General features: G+C 37.5%; 4 protein-coding genes across 5 annotated transcripts; 2 read left to right on the forward strand and 2 right to left on the reverse strand.

Moving 5' to 3' along the window:
• Positions 1-226: 226 nt before the first annotated feature.
• Positions 227-5,172, forward strand: idh3a (isocitrate dehydrogenase (NAD(+)) 3 catalytic subunit alpha). Of its 2 annotated transcripts, XM_084734134.1 has the most exons (12): positions 234-317; positions 684-749; positions 1,680-1,742; positions 1,889-1,972; positions 2,192-2,306; positions 2,683-2,870; positions 3,110-3,243; positions 3,330-3,432; positions 3,553-3,617; positions 3,999-4,083; positions 4,271-4,423; positions 4,515-5,172. In XM_084734134.1, exons 1-12 carry the CDS (start codon positions 291-293, stop codon positions 4,596-4,598), a joined length of 1,167 nt encoding a protein of 388 aa, XP_084590260.1. In that variant the 5' UTR covers positions 234-290; the 3' UTR covers positions 4,599-5,172. The 2 variants fall into 2 exon arrangements, with proteins under 2 accessions (XP_084590261.1, XP_084590260.1); XM_084734135.1 differs by lacking the exon at positions 684-749 and having other exon boundaries at positions 227-317.
• Positions 5,173-5,421: 249 nt separating this feature from the next.
• acsbg1 (acyl-CoA synthetase bubblegum family member 1) lies at positions 5,422-12,151 on the reverse strand. The gene is made up of 14 exons (XM_084734133.1): positions 11,729-12,151; positions 10,559-10,614; positions 10,160-10,428; positions 9,959-10,047; positions 9,693-9,813; positions 8,750-8,830; positions 8,513-8,662; positions 8,227-8,403; positions 7,732-7,913; positions 7,403-7,636; positions 7,083-7,300; positions 6,804-6,943; positions 5,948-6,194; positions 5,422-5,811 (listed from the first exon to the last, which is right to left on the reverse strand). Exons 1-14 carry the CDS (start codon positions 11,773-11,775, stop codon positions 5,735-5,737), a joined length of 2,088 nt encoding a protein of 695 aa, XP_084590259.1. The 5' UTR covers positions 11,776-12,151; the 3' UTR covers positions 5,422-5,734.
• Positions 12,152-13,782: 1,631 nt separating this feature from the next.
• On the forward strand, positions 13,783-18,105 carry dnaja (DnaJ heat shock protein family (Hsp40) member A). Its single transcript, XM_084733358.1, has 7 exons — positions 13,783-13,956; positions 15,824-15,998; positions 16,105-16,209; positions 16,298-16,525; positions 16,636-16,866; positions 16,999-17,099; positions 17,531-18,105. Exons 1-7 carry the CDS (start codon positions 13,825-13,827, stop codon positions 17,744-17,746), a joined length of 1,188 nt encoding a protein of 395 aa, XP_084589484.1. The 5' UTR covers positions 13,783-13,824; the 3' UTR covers positions 17,747-18,105.
• Positions 18,093-20,253, reverse strand: rps27l (ribosomal protein S27 like). The gene is made up of 4 exons (XM_084733360.1): positions 20,110-20,253; positions 19,335-19,443; positions 18,459-18,569; positions 18,093-18,345 (listed from the first exon to the last, which is right to left on the reverse strand). Exons 1-4 carry the CDS (start codon positions 20,113-20,115, stop codon positions 18,317-18,319), a joined length of 255 nt encoding a protein of 84 aa, XP_084589486.1. The 5' UTR covers positions 20,116-20,253; the 3' UTR covers positions 18,093-18,316.
• Positions 20,254-21,519: the final 1,266 nt, after the last annotated feature.

Genomic DNA, 21,519 nt, shown 5'->3' on the forward strand with positions numbered 1-21,519 from the left:
TGTCTTTGAGGGTAACCCCAGATCAACGAAAGATCTCGCGGGAGTAAACATTTTAACCAAACCCATGATTTTTATGCACTAATGTCTAGGTTTTTTCTTTCCCTAAACCTATCCACATTTTACTCATCGCTTTGGCATATTGTAAGACATGACTGGTTTGGACGACGGGCTTAATGAATTAACAACGCATACAAATCTCGCGAGCGTTTCACAAATTAAGGGTTCCCTTCTAGACACCCCAAGAAGTACTGCTACTGCTGCTGTGCTGCATCGACCTTGGCTGGTTAAGGATGGCAGGGAAGGCGTGGAGGTCAGCGGTATGTACGAGAAACATATGTGAAACTTTAATAAGTATTGCACCAAACTCATGGTATTGTTTTTCAGTTCATCCGCTGTCGTTATGTTCTTTGACTGTCGTTCACACAGTCAAAGTCAAAGGACTGCAGGCATACCAGGAACAGTACCTACCCAGCTACTAGCTAGGCGCTAACGCATAGGCTACTTGCCTGTAGTTACTATAGCAACCTGACTCTTGACTGCTATTTAGCTAGCTAGGTAGTCGTTAGCTAGCCAGCTAGCTACATGTTTTCTTGTATCGAACATTGTACTAAAAGTTAGTTTATCGCTGATTGCTCAAGTTAGTAACAGTGTGGCATCAAATGTCTATGAAATGTCATCAACAGATTCTTAATCTACTAAGAAAGTGGGGTTTATCGCTCAGTGACAAGGATAAAATCAAGGCACAGGAAGTAAGTTAAGCATAACCTACGTATTACAACGTTGACTGTCCTTGCTGCTTTAGGAAAAGAGCTTGCTAGCAATGTCCCTCAGTAGAAATGCCATTCAAATCTGGAATGGGCATTTTCTTTTACAATCCTTTCAAAATCAGAACACATTTGCTATTGCATTGCTGAAATTTCTGCAAATTAGCCGAGCTAAGATAACCTATATAACGTTACTATAAGCTGTCAGTTGTGCTTCAAAACTAAAGGCGACCTCTTCCACGCTTTTTCTATTGGTCAATTACATTGCAGCATTCAGTTTGCCATCTGAGCTGCCTTTTCTCTTGTTGCGGGCCTTTTAGTAGCTAATCTAAGTGTATGGGCTCTTGACCCCCGCCCATACACTAAGCCAAGGCTAATTTATTTTTTAATAGTCATTTATAAGGAACAGGACAACAGAAAATTGCCTTTTCAACACAGCTAATGTGCAGTTTAAAGACTGCTGTGAGCTGGAGTCTCCTCCTCCAGAATGTCCTTTACAGATTGCTTCAAAAGTCACACATATCTATCTGCTGTGTTCTGTCAGATATCAATCCCATGTGTTTCATGTAATTGTGCTGCTTTTCACGCTCAGATAGATTAACAACAGTTATTGTGTACTTTATAGGTCAAAACGAGTGCAAAGTAGTATAGTAGTATAGTGCAGGCCAACAGTTGTCCAGTTAAAGTACTGTAAAACATAAGAGTGCACAATTCTTGGGTCATTCTTTTCCTAGTATGTTCATTTCTCCAGTAAGGTCTGCTCAATTGATATTACAGTCTAGCTCTACTTATAATGGTTTTCCCTATCATTATAATTTCCTGTATTTATGCTGATGAAGTGAATTATATTATGGTAAAAAAAAATAAATAAAAATTATTTATGCCTGTAAAAACTTGGGCCTTTTTGACTGTCAGGTGTCATGGGTGGTTGGAGGTCTGAAGAAAGAGATTCCACAACCCAGGACATTCACCCGTGGGGTACGTATCTTCCCCCTACAGCTAAAGAAAATCAAAATTTAGAAGATTTTTGATGTAAGTTATTGCTTGTATTAATTTGCGACTGTATTAAATACAGATTTATTGTTGTATCACTGAATGTTATGTATCTTTGTTATTTCTCACAGATTCAAACTGTCACTTTAATCCCTGGGGATGGAATCGGTCCAGAGATCTCCGATGCTGTTATGAAGATATTTGAAGCAGCTGAAGTTAGTTCTGGAGAAGCATGAAAAACACATGATTATTTACCAAGAATATTAACTAGCAAAATGATGCTTTATATTGCAATAGATAATACTAGTATTATTACAGCACTGATACTCAATAAACAAAATCTGATATAATTAGAAATACAGTTAAAGTCTTTTAAAAGAAACTGCATGATGTTAACTAATCTAGTGATGTTGCTGTACACACTTTTGATCTAGGCACCGATTCAGTGGGAAGAGAGAAATGTTACAGCCATCCAAGGACCAGGTGGCAAGTGGATGATCCCTCCTGATGCTAAAGAATCTATGGACAGGAACAAAATTGGCCTAAAAGGTTAGCCTGCTTAATACATTTATAATTTCATAAATAAAAATGGGATTAATTGAAAGTTATTTATTGCTGATGCTGATGATCATAAGTTCATACATATTTACTGCTCAGGATTAGTAGCTAATCCTCCAGTCGTTTTACCCTCCTTCATTCCCATGGCAAATATGTGAAATAAAATTGTTTTTGAGCTCTTGCCCACCAAGCTACAAGATTGGTAAAATAATCTTACCCTTTGTATGTCAGAGAGGTTTTTACAAAAATAACTGAAATATTACTGTTCATTACAAACATGGCACATATTTAGATCGTATCCTTCCGAAAAGTGTTTTTTGTTGGCAGATGAATTAGTAAATAATTTTGATTATTTAACAATCTATAGGGCCATTGAAGACACCAATAGCTGCTGGACATCCATCTATGAACCTGCTGTTGAGGAAAACCTTTGACCTCTATGCCAATGTGCGCCCCTGTGTGTCCATTGAGGGCTACAAGACCCCGTACACTGATGTGAACCTGGTGACCATCAGGGAGAACACGGAGGGAGAATACAGTGGGATAGAACATGTGGTAAGACCCTTTAAATAACACATTACCTGTCTAATTCTTTCATTTTATTGATTACAGTTTTGGTCTTTTGACCTTTTGATTATTTAGATTAAAACATCATATCTCATTATCCTTTCTTGCTTCCCCATCATTTGATATTTAGGAATAGAAGCACTAGCGTTTTGTTTTTGAAATCACTCAAACACCATTTTTAGTTTACAGATTTTACTTGACTCTTTCTTGGATATGTTTATTTTCAGATTGTTGATGGAGTTGTACAGAGTATTAAGCTCATTACAGAGCAGGCCAGCCAACGCATCGCAGAGTATGCTTTCGAATATGCCAGAAATAATCAGAGGGCCAGTGTTACTGCCGTTCACAAGGCCAATATTATGTAAGCTGTATTTGCTACAGATTACTTTACGTAATTTGTCATTTTAAATGAGCTAAAATTAAATGGCTGTCCTCATCTTTTTACAGGCGCATGTCGGATGGGCTTTTCTTACGAAAATGCAGAGAGGCTGCTGAAAAGCACAAAGATATAAAATTCACTGAGATGTACCTGGATACTGTGTGCCTGAATGTAAGTTCCAGTTCGTTTAATCTCTGTAAATGTTTTAGATGGATAATAAAACAGATAATGGCATTTTTTGTATTTGACATTCCTAATGAATAATGGAATTGTTTATAACTGTTTTTACAGATGGTGCAGGATCCCACACAGTTTGATGTATTAGTGATGCCTAATTTGTATGGAGACATCTTGAGGTAAGATAGATGACATGTTCTCCATTTTTTGTGCATCATTAAATTGCACCGAAGAGCTGCAATCTTTGATATTGATACCCCTATTTGTACATTTATGTATACACAGTTGTGCATTGTTTCACTGTTTTTGTGTACTTGTAAAAATCTGTTAAAACTAGGAGACTAGTGTTGACAGGGAAGATTCAACCAAGCAGTATATTAACAGAAAGTAATGACAAAGTATTATAAATTTGTTATGTCAAATTTGTGGCAACCATGCACAATGGCATGTTCAAAATAATGAGGCTATGTACCTTGAAATCTAATTAGCAAGGTCAATACAAGTGTGCGTTCATGAACAAACCTATAGATAACTTTATAACTTTGTGTTTACCATTACAGTGATCTTTGTGCTGGACTAATTGGAGGGCTTGGAGTCACTCCAAGTGGAAACATTGGTGCTAATGGTGTTGCCATATTTGAGTCGGTATGTTCTTTTCATTTGTCAGACTCCCTTCTTTTCACAGGTTCTCACAATTCCTCCCATGATAAGTTCAAGTTGCATGGTACAAATTAATTGAGGCAGTGAAGGCAGAACAAGTTTGACCTGTTTGTATTTGTTATTGCAGAAATGTCAATCGTGAAGATGAATTGTGCTTAATTTCTCCTATTAGGTTCATGGAACAGCCCCAGATATAGCAGGAAAAGACATGGCCAACCCCACCGCTTTGCTGCTCAGTGCGGTCATGATGCTGCGGCACATGGGCCTGCATGGCCACGCCAAGAAGATTGAGACTGCCTGCTTTGACACCATTCGAGACAAAAAGGTGATCCACTTTTCAAGAAATTAAGACGTAGTTTTGGTTGTACTGTATGTTCCTATTTTAAATCATAATGCTTTTGTTATTTGTCTTAAAGGTTCTAACAAAAGACCTGGGAGGAAACTCAAAGTGCTCCGAATTCACTGAAGCAATATGTCAAAGAGTGCAGGATATGAACTAAAAGGATAAAGGATGGTAACGGGGCCATGAATTAATTGTTAGGGTATGGGCCTCTTTGTTTCATCATGTCATGTTGTATCTGCACATTTTAAACCAAAATATGTATTTAAAAAAGACTCAGGAGTTTGAGATCCTGAATGGTTTATTTTTCTCTCTGCACACTCCAAAGCACTGTCTTAAAACTCTTGACAAACAATTATTGTATATGTGATATGTATTTTATTCCTCAAGTGTTTAATCTGTGGTGAATATTGTCTATTTATTGGCTGAATTTGGCCTCTTGTCTACTTTGTTTGACACTGTTATTTTGACATTAGTAGTACAATCTGTAATCCCCATGATCACTTGGCAAAAACTCAAAGCATTTGTCAACAAGTCAAACGCTTCAATTACTGTATGTGGATATATTTCACGTTTATGTGGTTAAAAAAATCTTAAATATATTTAATGACTTAAATGTAATTAGGCTTCCATATCATGAAACTTGATGTTTTGCACGAAGCCTTTTTTCATGTCATACTGTTTTTCTTGCTGCAAATATGAATGTATAAAGAAAAATGGATATTACAATGAAATCAGATATGCCATTGTTTTTATTAAGTGTTGCACTCTAAAAAAAGATGGGGTTGATTGGCAATGTGTAAATCTCTAAGCCAGGATTTTTTTAGTGCGTATACAAGTGACTCTTGTGTGTCATAAGCCCCGTCAGCTGCTATGATGATGATTAGATTCCTGGTGAGAGTTATTATCATGTTTGGTGGGTTTTTAACAGAATTGGTATAAACCATATCGTGAATACCACTAAATATTTCCGCAAAATAGCTAGTATAAATTTAAAGCAGTAAAAATAAATTGTTGACTAGAGACAAATCTGAATTAGAAATATTTCAGCCTATGAGAAGATGCATTCAATTGTGTGACTTTGTAAAATTCTTAGCAAGTATTATTCACTATTTAAAACTTAATGATTTTATCTTAAATATTATTTAAAAAAATCAATACGGTTGTTCTATTATTTATACCTTCTATAACAAGACACAGATATACTTAAACTCTATGCATGTCCACAAGAATGATAAGATATGCAAGTGATTTTCATACTAACAGTTACACAGTCATTTCTCAAGGAATACGATACTATTCTTGATAGAAGTTGTCTATGACCTTATGGTACATCTCCAACACCACAGGGCGCCGAAGCTTCATTGTTGGACCTGGAATGAGAAAACAATATAATGAGCCGTAATTCAGTGCAGTCTCAAAATTGCAATGCATTTAATTTAATTTAAAAAGTGCATAATCTGTTTAATATATAACATTGTCCAGTGACTGATGCTCTGCTAAACTTACCCAGCTCTCCTCCAGACACAGAGAAGTCCTTTTTGAGAATGGTCCACTTCTGAATGTGTTGGGCATTAGATGTGGCTCCAGAGTTGACTCTGTCGATTCCCTCTTGAATTGCCTGGTATACCTCTTTGTCTTTTCCTCCAATGATCTCGGACACTTTGGTTGCTTGGCTGCCGAGCTGTTGGCAAAACTCCACAGCCTCCGTACTCAGCTCCTCTGTGGGCTCCATAGTTTCTGTATCACTGCAACACTGGAATGCAGAATTAAACGTACAATCCATCCCAAAATCAAAAATAAATATTTTCCCTCTTACCTATAGAGGTATTTATCCATCTAGATTGTTTTGGTATGAGTTGATTTGTTTTGGAGATATCGGCCCTTAGAGATCTCAGCCTTCTCTCACATTTAATAGAACTAGATGGCACTCTAGATGGTGCCAAAAGCTGAGTGCCATCTAGGTCCATTATATTTGAGAGAAGACGGACATCTCTACAGCCGATATCTCCAAAACTCTAATTAAAAAAAATAAAATAAATAATCCAGCTGATAAATAGCACTACAGTTTAGATGTAAAATTGCTTTTGGGATGAACTGTCCCTATAAATCTTAATATATTTCCATATAAATCATGACCAGTTGTGAAAATTGTCTTTTAAAGCATTATTTAAAATTAATATAAAGGGACTATATATATATGTCACTTAGGTATGCACACACTGCTTCTGTGTAAATGTCTGTAAATTTTTCCTCTCGCCAAGGTACAGTACATAATAATAACTACATAAGATATGGTTAACATGAGGAATACAATGAGGCATATTATGTTCCATAATTTGGATAAAACCTAATGGCAGATTACCTTGAGGGTCAAAAGCATTGACAAGAATTTCCTCTTGTCTCCGATGAGCATGGCATTGCTGATGATGGGCAGCTCCTTCTTCACTGCCTCCTCTATGGGAACAGGAGGGACATTCTCTCCTCCAGCTGTGATGATTAGCTCTGAAATGAGAGAGGGCACCCTGACATTGCAGCTGTTTATGACTCATCACACGAATAATGGATTTTCTGTCCTCATGTGCTCAGGTGCGGATCTGAACCAAGACATCAACAATATCCTTATTTGCTCAGATGGCTCTACCTTTTATTCTCCCTGTGATGTACAAGAAACCCTCTTCGTCTATCTTCCCCAGGTCTCCAGAATGCAGCCATCCGTCTTCGTCCAAAGCTTCTCTGGTTTTGTCTTCCATATTGAGGAAACCCATGAAAATGTTGCGCCCCCAAAAACAAATTTCACCTGTCCCCTCTGAGTCTACATTGGCCATTTTGTATCGACAGCCAGGCACCACCTTCCCACAGCTTTGTCAAAGAAAGAAAAAATCTCTTTGTTATTTTGTATTCATAAACTCCAAAGCATAACAAATTTTGCACACTATTTTTTTATGACCCCTCAAATTTTACCTTGGTAGTTTGTAAGCTCTGGGACCTGACATGAAGTGAGGTCCAGTGCTCTCACTCATGCCATATGCCTCATACAACCAGATATTCAGGCTCAGGAAAAACTGCACAGTTTCACTGCTGATTGGCGCTGCTCCGGAGAAGAACTTCTGACAGCAAGACAGACCCAGCTCAGCCCGAAGCTTCTGCAGCACAAGGCTGTCAGCCAGGGAAAAAAGGAATGATTTCTCATCATCCCTAAAAAAAAAAAGAAATGAAATATCAATATTATTAAATCTCTCTGCAAAAATGCATTTTTGGTGAGTCATTTACACTCTTTTACCAGCTCTTACTTTTGCGTACACTTCTGATTGGCTCCAAGACTGACAGACATCGCCCATGTCACCAGCTTCTTTTTCACGTATCCGCACTCGCTAATTCCCTGTTTTATCTTCTCCATCATCTTCTCCCATACCCGTGGGACTCCCATGTGGGATGTGGGACAAACTTCTCGCAGTGTTGTTACCAGGCTTCCCTACAACACATACATAAGTACATAAAGAGCTTAAAAACACATTTGATCAGTCAGTTGTCATTTTTATTGAGTGTAGTATTCAGCTCATTTCTTGCACAGCTAAAATTATAACTTGGTATTAGTTAAGCGAATAACAGAAGTATTTCTCATTTTGGGGGGATCTGGAAACAATTCTGCCACACAAGATTGTTTTTGCAATTGCTTTTACCTATAATTGAGAGTAAGATTGATGACAAACTGCTTATTTTTTAATTATTTGAACTTTAAAGACCTACTGTGAGACCTTTAAGATATACTGGACATTTTTATTTACCTTTAATGCATCTGGCTGTGCAAAGTATACCAGCTCACCCCACTGGATGCCTGTCCAGAGATCATAGATCTGAGCGGCGATGTGGCTGAGAGGCAGGTAGCTCACTAGTGATTCCTGTTTAGTGTCAGCTGGCTGCATGTCGCCAACCCTGCTGGCATGATTGGCAGTCCATGTGATCTGAATATTCATCACAGATTAAGATTAGACAGAAGCCTTGTTCACCGTCTTATCTTTATATAATTGCATATAATAAGTACAGCTGAACATTAGTCACACAAAAGCTTACATTGTCATGACTAAGCATGACTCCTTTCGGCTTGCCTGTGGTGCCAGAGGTGTAAATCAGGATGCAGCACTGGTTGGCTCTCTGACTGCTGATGATGTCATCCACTTCTTTCTCAGAAACATCCAGACCCAGCTCCATGAACTCCTCCCACTGTCCCAAAACAGCAACATACAGCATCACAGCCTGAGCTGGGTCACTTTGACCCATATCACTTCATGTGGTGTCAGGGGGACTTACAGAGTAAAGACTGGAGATCTTCTGCTGGGGTTCTCCTCTGTACTGCACTATGGCTTTCAAATGGGGCAGTCTGTCACGTATCTATGGTATCAAGAGTGAGAAATTTACCACAGCACATGTTGCATGTGGATCAGATCAGGTTAATTTTTATTGATCTAGTGTCAAATCATGACAAAGGTTATCTCATTGCATTCTCTTTATAGAGCCAAGGTTGTAGTCAAGACCACCTGAACCAAGACCAAATCATTACCAAGACCAGATTGTTTCAAGACCGAGAGAAGAGCAAGACCAAGACAGGACCATGTTAAGACCTGGACTAGACCGCTTTTGATGAAATGTGGAACATGCAAACCACAGACACTCCTAAGACTGATCTGAAAGATCCACGTATATACAGTACATAGGTAGCTAACATGTATAGCTAATATGTGTTAACACTCTGAGTTAGGGACGAAGAGATTTCTGAAAAGTTTTGGTACAGTGGATGATGCTAATGTTGCTTAACAGTTACTAAAATTTTAAATAAGAAATGACTCTGGTTATTGGTTGCATTTGAAGCAGGAGGTTTTAAAGCCAATCACAATTATGATGTTAACAATTAAATGACAAACAGGATATTTTGTGATATCACCACAGTAGTTCTCTTGAAATAAACTCCAGAGTCTTCTTCATCTGAAACTAACTAAAAATGTGGTCAATTCCAAGACAAGATTTTCAAAAAATTATTCTCTAGACCAACCTTGAGACCAAGACCGATGTCAGGTACTGCAAGACTATAAAAGACAAGTCTAGACCATACTCTTTTTAATGTTATTACAGACACAGAATATTTCTAACCAAGAGCAAGCACTAATGTAACAGAGGCAAGGAAAAACTTCCTTTTCACAGGCAGAAAAACTCGAGCTCAGTGGGTAAAGGCCTTTATATATTTGAGTAACAGCACCTGCAGGATTTTATCCAGTTGCTTTTGGTTTTCCACCACAATAATGTTGGCTTTGGAGTCACTGAGCACATACTGGCAGGCTTCTGGTGAGTTTGTGGCATAAATTCCTGTCATTATGCCCCTGTAGGAAGAATGCAGCTCATTATAGATTGGCAACAGCAGCATGTGTCAGATGAAAAAGCACAATAACGACAACACAGTGTCTTTAGAGAGAGATACAGGCTGATTCAGATCAGTATTTTGCGTAATGTGGGTCTGGTTCTCACCCTGCCATGATGGCACCCACTGCAGAGAAGAACCATTCTGCTGAATTGAATCCTAGTATTGCCACTCCATGGAATCGCTCTAAACCAAGCTGCACAGAGTAACAAACTTTTTTGTCTTTTCATTTTTGCAAATCTGAAAATTGATAGCACTCAATACTCAATATTTAGTATGCACAGTAGACACATTTTCACACAATATACCTTTATAAAGCTCTTGGCTGCTCTCCGGCAGAATTGATAATACTCTAAGAAGGTTATCTTTTCCCATTTGCTGTTCTTCTTGCTGGCGAGTGCGTACATGTTCCCATATTTTTTAACTGAGGCCTTGAACATTTGGTGAACTGTAATAGGCTCCTCCGGACATCCTTCATCTATTCTGAGTCTGACTGCACCTTTAGCATCGGTGGTCCACAGAGAATGAGCTGGAGCAAGAAGTGTGCCAGCAAACTCCTCTTCTATGGTTTTCTTTCCTAAAATGAGAGAGAAAGTAAATCCAGAAAAACAAATGTAGTCCTTTCCAGAGACGAATAAAAAGCCATGTTTGTGGCCTCGCCGGTATGATTCAGAACCAGCAGAGATCTAGTGATGCTCAAGACTCACCTACGGAGACATGTTCTTCACTATCAGTCTGCTCGTGTGCCATAGACTCCTGAACACTGAAACACACAGAGGAAACATGGGCTCCAAACGGCTCATATACACCCCACTCTCACATTGTGGCAAAGGCTTGGCCTGCTGTTTTTCTTTCATCACATGGGTCTAAATTTCAGCTGCATTGTTTATCCAACACAATGTCAGGCTTTTGACACAGCTAAAGCTCCCTCGCTTTGCTTGACAGAATCAATGAAAGCTAAAAAAAAAAAAAAGACTGCTCATTGCCATTCATTAAATTTATTATTATAATATTATTATTATTTTGATATATATATTATTTGTTAAACCAGAGACCTCTGAAGTAAAGCTTGCAAACCTTCATAATCAACCAAACTGAGTTTTATGTGTCTGTCCTTCTTTCACTCCAGTTATACTTCAGCAAACAAGTTTTTTCTCAGTGGAGGAGAAATTAGAGCTTCTCTGCCAAGCCACCATGAGTGGGCTTAGCTAACTTAGCTAACTAAACAAGCTAAACAATGTAAAGTTTTGTTAAGTTTTTATCTAGAAAACAATATAAGGTTTTAACTTTATAACTAGATGAAAAACAGTATAATGTTTAGTCAACTTTTTAGCTCACTAGCAAACAATATGTTTTCTTAACTTAACTTTTCTAAACTTAAGTTTTAGCAAATTAGTAACAATGTACCGGCTAGCAGAAAATATACTATACTAGATCCCAAAAGCACTCAAATTTATTTTCCATTTCATTGATTAATTTATTTGGGTAAGCAAGCATCTCCATTTTTATTCAGTTTTATTTAATTAATTTTAAATCTGAATTTACTCATTTTAAAACTTGTTTTGCTAAACTCTGAATACATCTAATCTTAGATTAATTAAATTAATCTTTTTAATTTTTGTTGGTGCAACCCAAACACGACAAAAAGTAGCGATCAAGGACAAAATATGGTATAACTGTTGTCACACCACTTTTGCTTTAAAGAGAATTTGCATGCTAACTGATTAATCTGTTTCATTCAGCTTTAACAGAAGAGTATTATAACATATGCTACAACTAAACTGAAAATATACAGATGATTCTTTCACTAGTTTGATATATGGTCTGATGATCATCATCTCCTAATCTTCAAGATTAAATAATTTTAATTTGCTTACCTTTTCTCAAGTTGATCATCTTTCTCCACTTCATCTGGGAGTTCCATACTGTTAGGTTGGTAGATATCCTGGTATTGTGGCTACAGGTTATGTAAGACCAAGCTGGGTTTGCTCAAAGGAAACACTTTTCAAAATCTTTCTTTCTTACCACATATATTTTTTAAGAACTCAGAAACTAAAAGGACACGCAGTTTAACAACCCTTATGAAGTCATTAATGGTTGCGAAACAAGTCAGAAAGTCCATGTGCGCACTGCATTGGAGCGATCGCTCATGAAAACCATGACCAGAATTTAAATGACCTCAATCTTTTCATATGTAAAACAGTGCGATTGTAATCTTCCCTTAAGTCTCACACAGGAAGGTAAAATCCCTAATCATAACAATACCACACTTTCAACTTTCAACAAGGTTTTATATCTAATGGGAATTATAGTAGCCTAATATTTGAATTCACTATTTCAAAGGTGGATCAGTTGTGTTTAAATGTGGGTCCTGCAAACAATCTCAGTTCCTTCAAAAGTTATGTAGGGATTAAATAATGTTGGATTTCTTTTACATACTTATAGGAAAAATATCTAGTATATTTATGGTACCAAAGCATAGTCAAGTGAAAGTAAGATCTGTAAAATCTGACATGCATGTAATTAAGGGAAACATGGAAGTATGTTGGCAGTGATGGTCAGGTTACATCATTTATATTCACATGTAAAGGGGGCATAAATGGCCTTTAAGAGTGCTTTATATTGATAAATCCAGGGTGCTGTCTGTTGTGCTAAAGTACTAGACAAAATTCTGACTTTTTATCCAAGTCCTGCCCTTCTGTCAGTTACTTCTTGGATCTCTTGTTCATGAGTTTGTTAGCTAGTCATGGGTGGATGAAACAAACCTGGTCCATCCCCCCTGCTAAAGATTAAGAAATTGCCAACCATTGGTGATCCTGGTCTTTGCCTTATGTAAAATAGTTCAAATTAGCCCCACCTTCACCAGCTGCAACATTAACATGGTGTTTACACATTAATGCATCAACATCGGGCTGGCAATATGCCATCCAGCCGGAGCTGGCAAGGCCACATCCTCTTTTGGGGGAAAACTGATGATTTCTTATAATGGGAGAGATAAGCGAAAAGGCTCCCCATCCATCCTGGAGAGAAAAGGATCCTGAAAAGCACCAACATCAGACTGTTGCCTCTGATGAAATCTCTTCGATCGATTTATTTTTATTTTATGTATATAAATTCATGCAAACTTATCAAAATTGTCATTTAAAGACATATAAAACTGCACTGTTGTGTAAGGGGTTTCCGGCTTTCTATCCCCCAAAAGGGGACGCAACCCGAGCCAGTCTGACATATAATAATTTCATTTATACCATATGAGTAAAAGCATTTGACTCCTTTTACTTTTGCTGTAAGTATTTTGCAGGACTTTCACTTGTAACAGAGTATTTCTGTAAATAAGGTATCGTCCATACCACTGCACTGTTATCAGCACTATACCAAACCAAGGTAAGGAAGACTCGGGTGTACCGGTGTAACAAGCTGATCTGGCAACCTTCACCACCCCCCCACCTCCCCACCCTCGTCCCCTCCCTCTCTGCTCCTCTGTGCCTGTCTTTTTTTTTCGCTCAGGTCCAGCCAACGAAACATCCGGCTGGTGTCCGGCCCCTCTCACCAGAGCTCTCCAGAAAGTTCCTCAGTGTGGAGCGGCTATAAGAACCAGCCATCTTCCTCCGCCGGCAGCCTCACAGGAACGCGGACAGAAACCAGCCCCGGTAAGTAAATACTCTTTAGAGTAATTTAAGAGACTGTTCAGACACACGACACACGAATGCTGGCGGTTTCATTCAACATTAACGTAATATATGGTTGACAGGAATCGCTATGTGACCGCACGTGCTTCCTATGACACGTTTCGTCACGTTATGTGATGCTACGTTTGTTACTATTTTCTTCTCGACCAGCTCAAGTTTAGGGTTACGGTGATTAACTTAACATTCATTTTTAATTTTCGCATGGTCCACTAAAAGTCACAGCTTTATGTAATATCTTAATGACACATGTCTCTGGCTTATTGTCGTTTTTCTAGGTTGTCACCATGGTTCACGAAACAGGCTACTACGATCTCCTGGGTGTCCAACCCAGCGCCTCACCGGAGGAGCTGAAAAAAGCCTACAGGAAACTGGCGTTAAAATATCACCCCGACAAGAACCCCAGCGAAGGCGAGAGGGTGAGTTAAGCTACATATGGCGTGAGAGACCTTCAGGGGTGTCCCGGCTGCCGTTTATGGACTGTAGGAAATGCCCTTGCTAATTTTAAACTGCTCGCCCGCTTGAATCGACAGCGGGAACTTTCTGGAACCATCCAGGCTGCCGCAGCGCTTGGTGTTTAGGTACAGGAAGATTTAAGCTCTTCTGAATGACTGTGTCGAAACGCCCCGGGCTTAAATGTCAGGAGGTTGTGAAATAATGTTTAAAATAGAATTAGTCAAGTGTTTATTCACTGTGCTTCTATCGCAAGACTTTAAGGCTTATTAGGGTGATGGACATGGGAAGAACTTTGTTTTGATCTTTACATTGAGTGTCATTATCATAAACTTCTCTGAAAATGTGTATCAGGTAATTTTAAAATAGTTCAGGAAACATGATAGTAATCACTTACTGGCAGTGGTGTAGTGTGACTGTGCATTTACTCAAATGCTTACAGTATCTTGGATATTTTCATACATGACAACATGGAAATCAACTTTAAAACTCCTGTAACTTCATTTTATTTGACTCCCATGTAACCCATCTGCTTCTGCTGCAGCATCTGTTTGCTGTGTGCACATTGAATTCATGACAGTAAAAACAAAGTAATTTTCTCTCAATGAAAAATGAAGTGTCTGTGATGCTTATGACAAACTGGCCAAAAATGAAACAGCAAGATGCAGCTGCAAAACTACAGTAAGATATAGTTTACAGACTACACTGTACTTTATTATAGTGTATTGGGATTATACATAGTACAGTAATTTAATTTACGATGCATTAATGTACAGCTGTACTGTATTTCCTAAGATCAATAAAATTTAGTAAATGGCAAAAGCTGTGTATTTTATTACTTTGTATTCATGTAGTAAACAAAATTGTCAATTATATGGTAATCTGCATGAGAATTAAAGCAAGAAAATTGGTTATAATAATCATCAGCTTATAGTGATGAACCTGACCCAAACAGACAGGTTTCCAGTGACTTTTGGTGACTTAATTAAGTAAATCGCAAACTATTTTGATTGTTGCATATTCGGTTTGTGTAATTTTTTAAGTCTAAAGATTTCAGTTTCTTAAATATGAATATTTTCTGGTTTCTTTACTCTTCTGTAACAGAAAACTGAAAATCTTAAGGTTATAGGAAAAAACAAGACATCTGAGGACATCATGTTGGGCCTTAGAATACAAAGATCAACATTTTTCCCTATTTTCTGACGGTTCATAGGCAACAACTATTAACCTACAAAATAATTACCTGATTACTCAATTATAAAAATAACTTTTCATAAGCTCAGAAAAACAGCCCTGTTGTCAGATTTTTGCCTAGCACTAATGATTAACTTTTAAGAGAGATGTGGTCATCACAGGATAGCAACACTGTAAGCATGTGACAATAGTAACGTTTATTTGTATATCACTGATCAAAGCCAGTGTTACAAAATGCTATGCACATAAAACACAACAATACAATACACAGTGATATGAAAAACAGGGAGGCATACGGGGGAAAGGAGGAATAAAACGTCAATACAGTTATTAAAAGTCATAGATAAAACACAGAATAAAATGTTAAACTTAAAGTTTCTTACAACTTAAATTAATTACTGTGACATAACCCCCGACAGGGTGGTGTAGGTAGTGCCGGGGTCTTGCATCACCCTGGACGGGTCCATAGTGTCCACAGCAATGGCCTGCTATTCAGAAACAGACTTTAGGATGCAGTAATTGACCAATCAGAATTTAATATTTAACAAATCCATGTGATAATATTTGTGAAAGTTTTAAATGTAGTCTTGTTTACAAAAGTGACCATGTTTTTTTTTTTTTTTTGTTTCATTTCCACAGTTCAAACACATATCTCAAGCATATGAGGTGCTGTCAGATCCAAAGAAGAGAGACTTGTATGACCAAGGAGGAGAGCAGGCAATCAAAGAGGGGAGCGTGGGAGGAGGATCGTCCCCAATGGACATTTTCAATATGTTCTTTGGAGGTGGAGGAAGGATGCAGAGAGAAAGAAGAGGTACGACACATTTTATTAACAGTCTTATAGGTAATGTAGTAGCAGGCGATTTATAGTTTATATATTTAAATATGTACAAGCTTACATATATCTACTTTTCCTGTAGGAAAGACTGTCGTCCACCAGCTTGATGTTACACTGGAGGAGATTTACAACAGTGCCACTAGGAAGCTTGCACTACAGAAAAATGTCATTTGTGAAAAATGTGATGGTAGGTACTGTTTGTTTGTTTTTTGTATCCAATACACAATAACAATTGTTTAAAAATTAAGAAAATAACCTTTTCCTGTTTGTTACAGGATATGGTGGCAAGAAAGGTGCCTTGGAGAAATGCACAAATTGCAAAGGAAAAGGTGTCCAAATTAGGGTGCAACAGATTGGGCCAGGCATGATTCAGCAGATCCAAAGTATGTGTTCAGACTGCCAGGGACAGGGCGAGAAATTTAACTCAAAAGACCGCTGCAAGAACTGCAACGGACGTAAAGTAGAACGCAAGAAGAAAATTCTTGAAGTCAACATCGACAAAGGTACGTTTTTGTTTTGTCTGAGACTTGTTTTGTTTTGTTTTTTAAATGTAGGTAGTAGTGTATTTTTTTTCCAATGCAAACTAAACTGAAGATAAATGTGTTTGTTACAGGTATGAGAGATGGTCAGAGAATTACATTCCACGGTGAAGGCGACCAGGAACCTGGACTGGAGCCTGGGGATGTAATCATTGTGCTGGATCAGAAGGAGCACCCCATTTACCAGAGACAGGATGACAATTTGATAATCAAGATGAACATCAAACTTGCTGATGCCCTTTGTGGTTTCAAGAAGACCATTCAGACATTAGACAACAGAATGCTCATCATCAACTCACAGCCTGGTAATTAATTTTGATAAGCTCGTCACCAGTGCTGGCTTGTTGTTTTTTTCTTTCTTTTCTTTTTTTTTTTTTTTTCTTTTTTGAGAATATACGCAATTCAGATTTTACGAACATCTATTTTTTTGTCCACAGGTGAAGTCATAAAGCACGGTGATATCAAATGTGTTCAGAATGAGGGAATGCCAATTTACAGAAGTCCTTATGAAAAGGGGCAGCTTATCATTCAATTCCAGGTAAGACCGACTGCAAAACATTTCACCAGTGTGTAGGGCTCGACAGATACAGAGTTTTTGCGGCTGAAGCCAATACACATATTAGGCAGTTGTATACAGTGTCTGTGTTTGTGTGTGTGTAGTGGGCAGTATTCTTCATACAGAATACATGCAAGCACACTAAACACACCATTATATGCATAAAACCTTTAAAAAAAACTTTCAAAAGACTTTTCTTACACCCCTAATACAGATACAGCTGTGCCAGGCCAGTATGGGGCAGATAATGTTGGCTGACAGATACATCAGTTGGGCTCTAGCCGATATCGCTGTAACAGGCCAATTTTGGGTTGATAATATTGGTAGACTTATATATTTATCGGGCTCTGGATTTAAACCTCTATATCAGATTCTTTGTTGTAGATATTAGCTAACTCTAATTAATCCCACAGGTGGAATTCCCAGAGAAACACTGGCTCCCAGAGCATCTAATGTTCCAGCTGGAAAGACTACTTCCTCCCAGGGAGGACGTGATGATAACTGATGACATGGAGGAGGTGGACCTCTGTGAAGTAGATGAGCGGTCACAACAGAGAAGCTACAGTGGAGAAGCTTACGAGGAAGACGAAGACAGTCCCAGAGGTGGAGTGCAATGTCAGACACAGTGATCAAAGTCTATTATAAAAAAAAGAAAAAAAAAACGTTGTAGAGCATGTGGGGTTTTGTTGTTGTTGTTGTTTTTGGATTTTGGACTCTCCAGGGACACAAATATGCAAGTGGAGTAGTCACTTCACACTTTGTGCTTTCCAGTTCATCCAAACTGTATTTTCATGTTATTCTTATCTGTTATCTATTTAAGATCCATGTCTTTTATATGTACTGTATGTTTCTTAAGAACTGTATGGCACAAATGTTTTCTTTTCATTCATAAAAAAAACTACTGGTTTGCTTTCTGTGAAGGTAATTTCAGTCATGACAAACATTTTTATTTCTCAATAAAACTCCCAGAATGCCTCAGCTTTTAAAACAGCTGTCTTTATTGAATTATTAGATTTCACTTTTATTATCTAGCATATTAAAAATTCTGTTAGTTTATAAATGTTTCATAAAAGTTGAACATCTGTACAGTGACAGAGCCTGCCATTAGTGAATGAACAACTACACTGTAATCAATAGAAAAGTAAGAATTATCAACAGCATGGCTCAATTACAGACACATTAAGTGTGCGATCCCTTCTTTAATGTTGTTTCCTCCTGAAAGAGCAACCTGGAAACCAAATATTAAAATGAGTTAGACATTATTCTACTTTGCTTTAAACTCTTGAATTTAAAATATATAGCACTACTAATAATTTGTGGGGGGTTTTGTGGATGTTTTACCTTCAGTCAGTCGTGCCTTTCCACCTTTTGGCTGGCACAACACAGTTGAGCATCCCACGCAGAGTACAACTGTCTGTGCATGGCTGAACACAGTGGTGATCTTATAGCAGCCTGCAAAGACACATTATTAAACTAAATTATAAAAAAGACCAACATATCATTATAAATAAACGTGTTTGTTATGAATGCCATGCATATGTGACCAAACAAGTGGCCTAAAAACACTGTTAAGCTTTGTCTGTATATGCTCTCTCTGTATCACACAACCAGGACTTTAATCTAGAGCTGCAGCAATTAGTCGTTAAGTAGATAGACAGAAAATTATTTGTCAACTATCTGATAATCTATGAATCATTTCAGTAACTTTTCAAGCAAAAATGTATATTGCATAGTGCGGAAATGCCAAAAAATATTGAGTTATTATTTCTAAGCCATAACGCCCAGCCCTTGTTTGCAATTTGGAGATGTCACTTTGGGCTCTGAGAAATTGCAAGGAGTACTTTATTATTTTTTTTTTCTATTCAATTCATAGACCATCATTCATTAATCTTACATTTAATCTTCATTATTTATCAATTAGTTGTTTGGTCCATAAAATTTCAGAAAATGGTGAATCATGTTCATCATTCAAATGTTTTTTTCCACAACCCAAAGATATTCAGTTCACAGTCAGCCAGGAGTAAAGAAACAAAAATAAATAAATAAATAAATAAAAATAAATGCTGCAAAGCAATTAATTGATTATCAAAATAGTTGTTGTTTGTCGATTAATCGCTGCAGCTCTACACAAAACAACTGTGTTCATAATGGGGATTGATAATGAAAATAATCGTTACAGAAGTTGCAGCCCAACTTCAGTCTATTCTCTTGACATACCTGGGCACTTGACATCCATAAAGTAAGAGTTGGGAGTCTGAACAAGCCTTTTCTTTTTATGTTGTCTTCTCTCATGGTCAATAGTTGGATGGAGGAGGTCTTTAGCCAGCTGAAAGAAATCAAAAAAAGGCAGAAGTTACATTTAATCAGAAGAAGTTTCGCAATCGTGACTTTAAAGGATTTGTAATATTAAGGTAAAGTATTTTTTTCCGATCTCGCCATTATTTGCAGCTGTTTGAATTATCTCAATGCTACATCTGTGATAAACAAGGTAGCTAAGTAGCTTGAAGTTGTGGTTTTGGATCTACACTCAACGCTTCACATAAGTCAAGGTATTAGCCAACATTTTAGCAACGCCATGAACGATGAAAAACCTCTGTCCCATAAGTTCAAATCATTTAATTTATCTGTCAAAGGACGTTACTTAAATTAGCTTTGTTTTTATAAACTCAAAGAAGCATGTGAAGGGCCCTGTATACAAAAAAAAATTTAGGTACAGACTGTTCCTTGGCCCGAAATGACTCCGTTACAGACTATATCACATACGCATTGGAAACAGTTGCTGTTCAGCAAGTAGTCGCCTCCCGTGACAGTCAGGGCTATGTTAGCTAACTTTCACTACATGTGCCGCAGCTGCTACATACCAACAACAACAACTTCGAGGACTCACATGCGCATAATGACAATGATGACTCGATAATAATGAGCACTGACAGCTGACAACACTGTATGTTAACTCAAACTGAGCAAATGGTACAAAAACGTTGCAACTTACAGGCATTTTCACCAGGCTATGCTCTCTTTCCTGCGCATACGTGGGCTGAGAACAGAAACAGAAGCTGTGCTGCAGCAGCAGGAACTGACAGACCTGCTGAGTGGCTCAGATTTCAATGAATATTGTTTACTGCATATTAAAAAAAAGAAAAAAAAAAAAAAAAAGCAGCAACTCAGTGCATTTATCCATGTAGACATGGTCAAGACGACCTGCTGAAGTTTAAACCGAGCATCAGAATGAGGAAAAAAACTACAAGTAAAAGCATTCACAAAACCTCACTGAAGCAAAAGTATGGAAATATTATCAGATAAATATACTTAAAGTAAAATTAGTCATGTTGCAGTAAAATGTTCTCTGTCAGCATAAAGTTGCATAAAATGGAACTCAAGTGAAGTACAACATAAGTAAAATACTAGATGTGAATGTATTTAGTTACAGTCCATCACCAATTACAACTTTGACCTAATGCAAGATGGAAATTAATGGAATGACATCCACTGATGAAAGATTAAATATTGAATCTAAAATCATTTAACTGACTGCAGGCATCAGACCAAAAGCTCACTGTTATGTTTTAGTATTTTTCTACATTTTATATATTCTAAAATTTCTTATTCATGTTATTGTCAATATTCACTTATCTGAAGATTCTACACAACACGTTCATTCAATAACTATTGTTCTTGATCTTATTCTTAGATCTTATTCTTTGACTGGCAGATGGAGTAAACTGGGGAGGGAGGACTTTTGTGGAAGCACTGGGGTGTGACTGTGTGGCAAATGGTTTCCATGGCTCTCCAGTCAGTTAGGAGGGCCCATTTTGTTCAGGGCCCCAGTGAGGTCTGCTTTGAGAATGCAATTTCAGCGTATGGCAATATGGCCAAGTGCAATATCAAAATCACAGAAGTTGCACTTTGATCAAACTTTTTGACAAGACAGCATTGAAATTAAGTAGAATAGTGCTTCGGAGATGCACTAGCCTACAAATGTTGTTTACCAGACGAAAAAGAACATGTTTGGTAAAGACAAAAGTCAAAAGTCACATCATCATGATTTTAATAGTTTTTTTTTCCAGTGAGACTGAAATTGTGATTAAAAAAAAAAAAGATCATTGGAAAAAAACAAGAACTAACAAATGATAAGAGTCCTCATGAAATTATCAAAAGTAGAGACAATACATATAAATAAAAAAAAAAATACTGTCGTTTTCATTTTTATCAAATATATCAACACAACAAGCCTGCGCAGACTGGGACATCTATGACTGAATCAGTTCCTTTCACAAAGTGTTGTTTGTATTGTAACTTAAATCTTGACCCTGACAAATTCATTTGTTTTCGTGTTAGTTTTAGTTTCTTTTCAGTATAATACGGGGGTGTATTATTGTAAAAAGAAACTAAAACTTACACT

Source organism: Lutjanus erythropterus, chromosome 13, assembly GCF_056507025.1.
Source record: "Lutjanus erythropterus isolate fLutEry1 chromosome 13, fLutEry1.hap2, whole genome shotgun sequence".
Lineage (NCBI taxonomy): Eukaryota > Metazoa > Chordata > Actinopteri > Lutjaniformes > Lutjanidae > Lutjanus > Lutjanus erythropterus.

What these genes read in the sequence shown, in the direction of transcription:
- idh3a (XM_084734134.1), top strand. Translation starts at nt 291, where the DNA reads ATGGCAGGGAAGGCGTGGAGGTCAGCG. An exon ending in AGATATTTGAAGCAGCTGAA is followed by an intron (nt 1,973 to 2,191) that starts GTTAGTTCTGGA and finishes CTTTTGATCTAG; the next exon opens with GCACCGATTCAGTGGGAAGA. An exon ending in ACAGTGGGATAGAACATGTG is followed by an intron (nt 2,871 to 3,109) that starts GTAAGACCCTTT and finishes GTTTATTTTCAG; the next exon opens with ATTGTTGATGGAGTTGTACA.
- acsbg1 (XM_084734133.1), bottom strand. Translation starts at nt 11,775, where the DNA reads ATGGAACTCCCAGATGAAGTGGAGAAAGATGATCAACTTGAGAAAAG. An exon ending in AGAGCTTACAAACTACCAAG is followed by an intron (nt 7,301 to 7,402) that starts GTAAAATTTGAG and finishes TCTTTGACAAAG; the next exon opens with CTGTGGGAAGGTGGTGCCTG. An exon ending in CAATGCTTTTGACCCTCAAG is followed by an intron (nt 6,195 to 6,803) that starts GTAATCTGCCAT and finishes TCTGCATTCCAG; the next exon opens with TGTTGCAGTGATACAGAAAC.
- dnaja (XM_084733358.1), top strand. Translation starts at nt 13,825, where the DNA reads ATGGTTCACGAAACAGGCTACTACGATCTCCTGGGTGTCCAACCCAGC. An exon ending in CATTTGTGAAAAATGTGATG is followed by an intron (nt 16,210 to 16,297) that starts GTAGGTACTGTT and finishes TGTTTGTTACAG; the next exon opens with GATATGGTGGCAAGAAAGGT. An exon ending in TGAAGTCAACATCGACAAAG is followed by an intron (nt 16,526 to 16,635) that starts GTACGTTTTTGT and finishes TGTTTGTTACAG; the next exon opens with GTATGAGAGATGGTCAGAGA.
- rps27l (XM_084733360.1), bottom strand. An exon ending in TATGGATGTCAAGTGCCCAG is followed by an intron (nt 18,570 to 19,334) that starts GTATGTCAAGAG and finishes GTGTCTTTGCAG; the next exon opens with GCTGCTATAAGATCACCACT. An exon ending in AAAGGCACGACTGACTGAAG is followed by an intron (nt 18,346 to 18,458) that starts GTAAAACATCCA and finishes TTTGGTTTCCAG; the next exon opens with GTTGCTCTTTCAGGAGGAAA.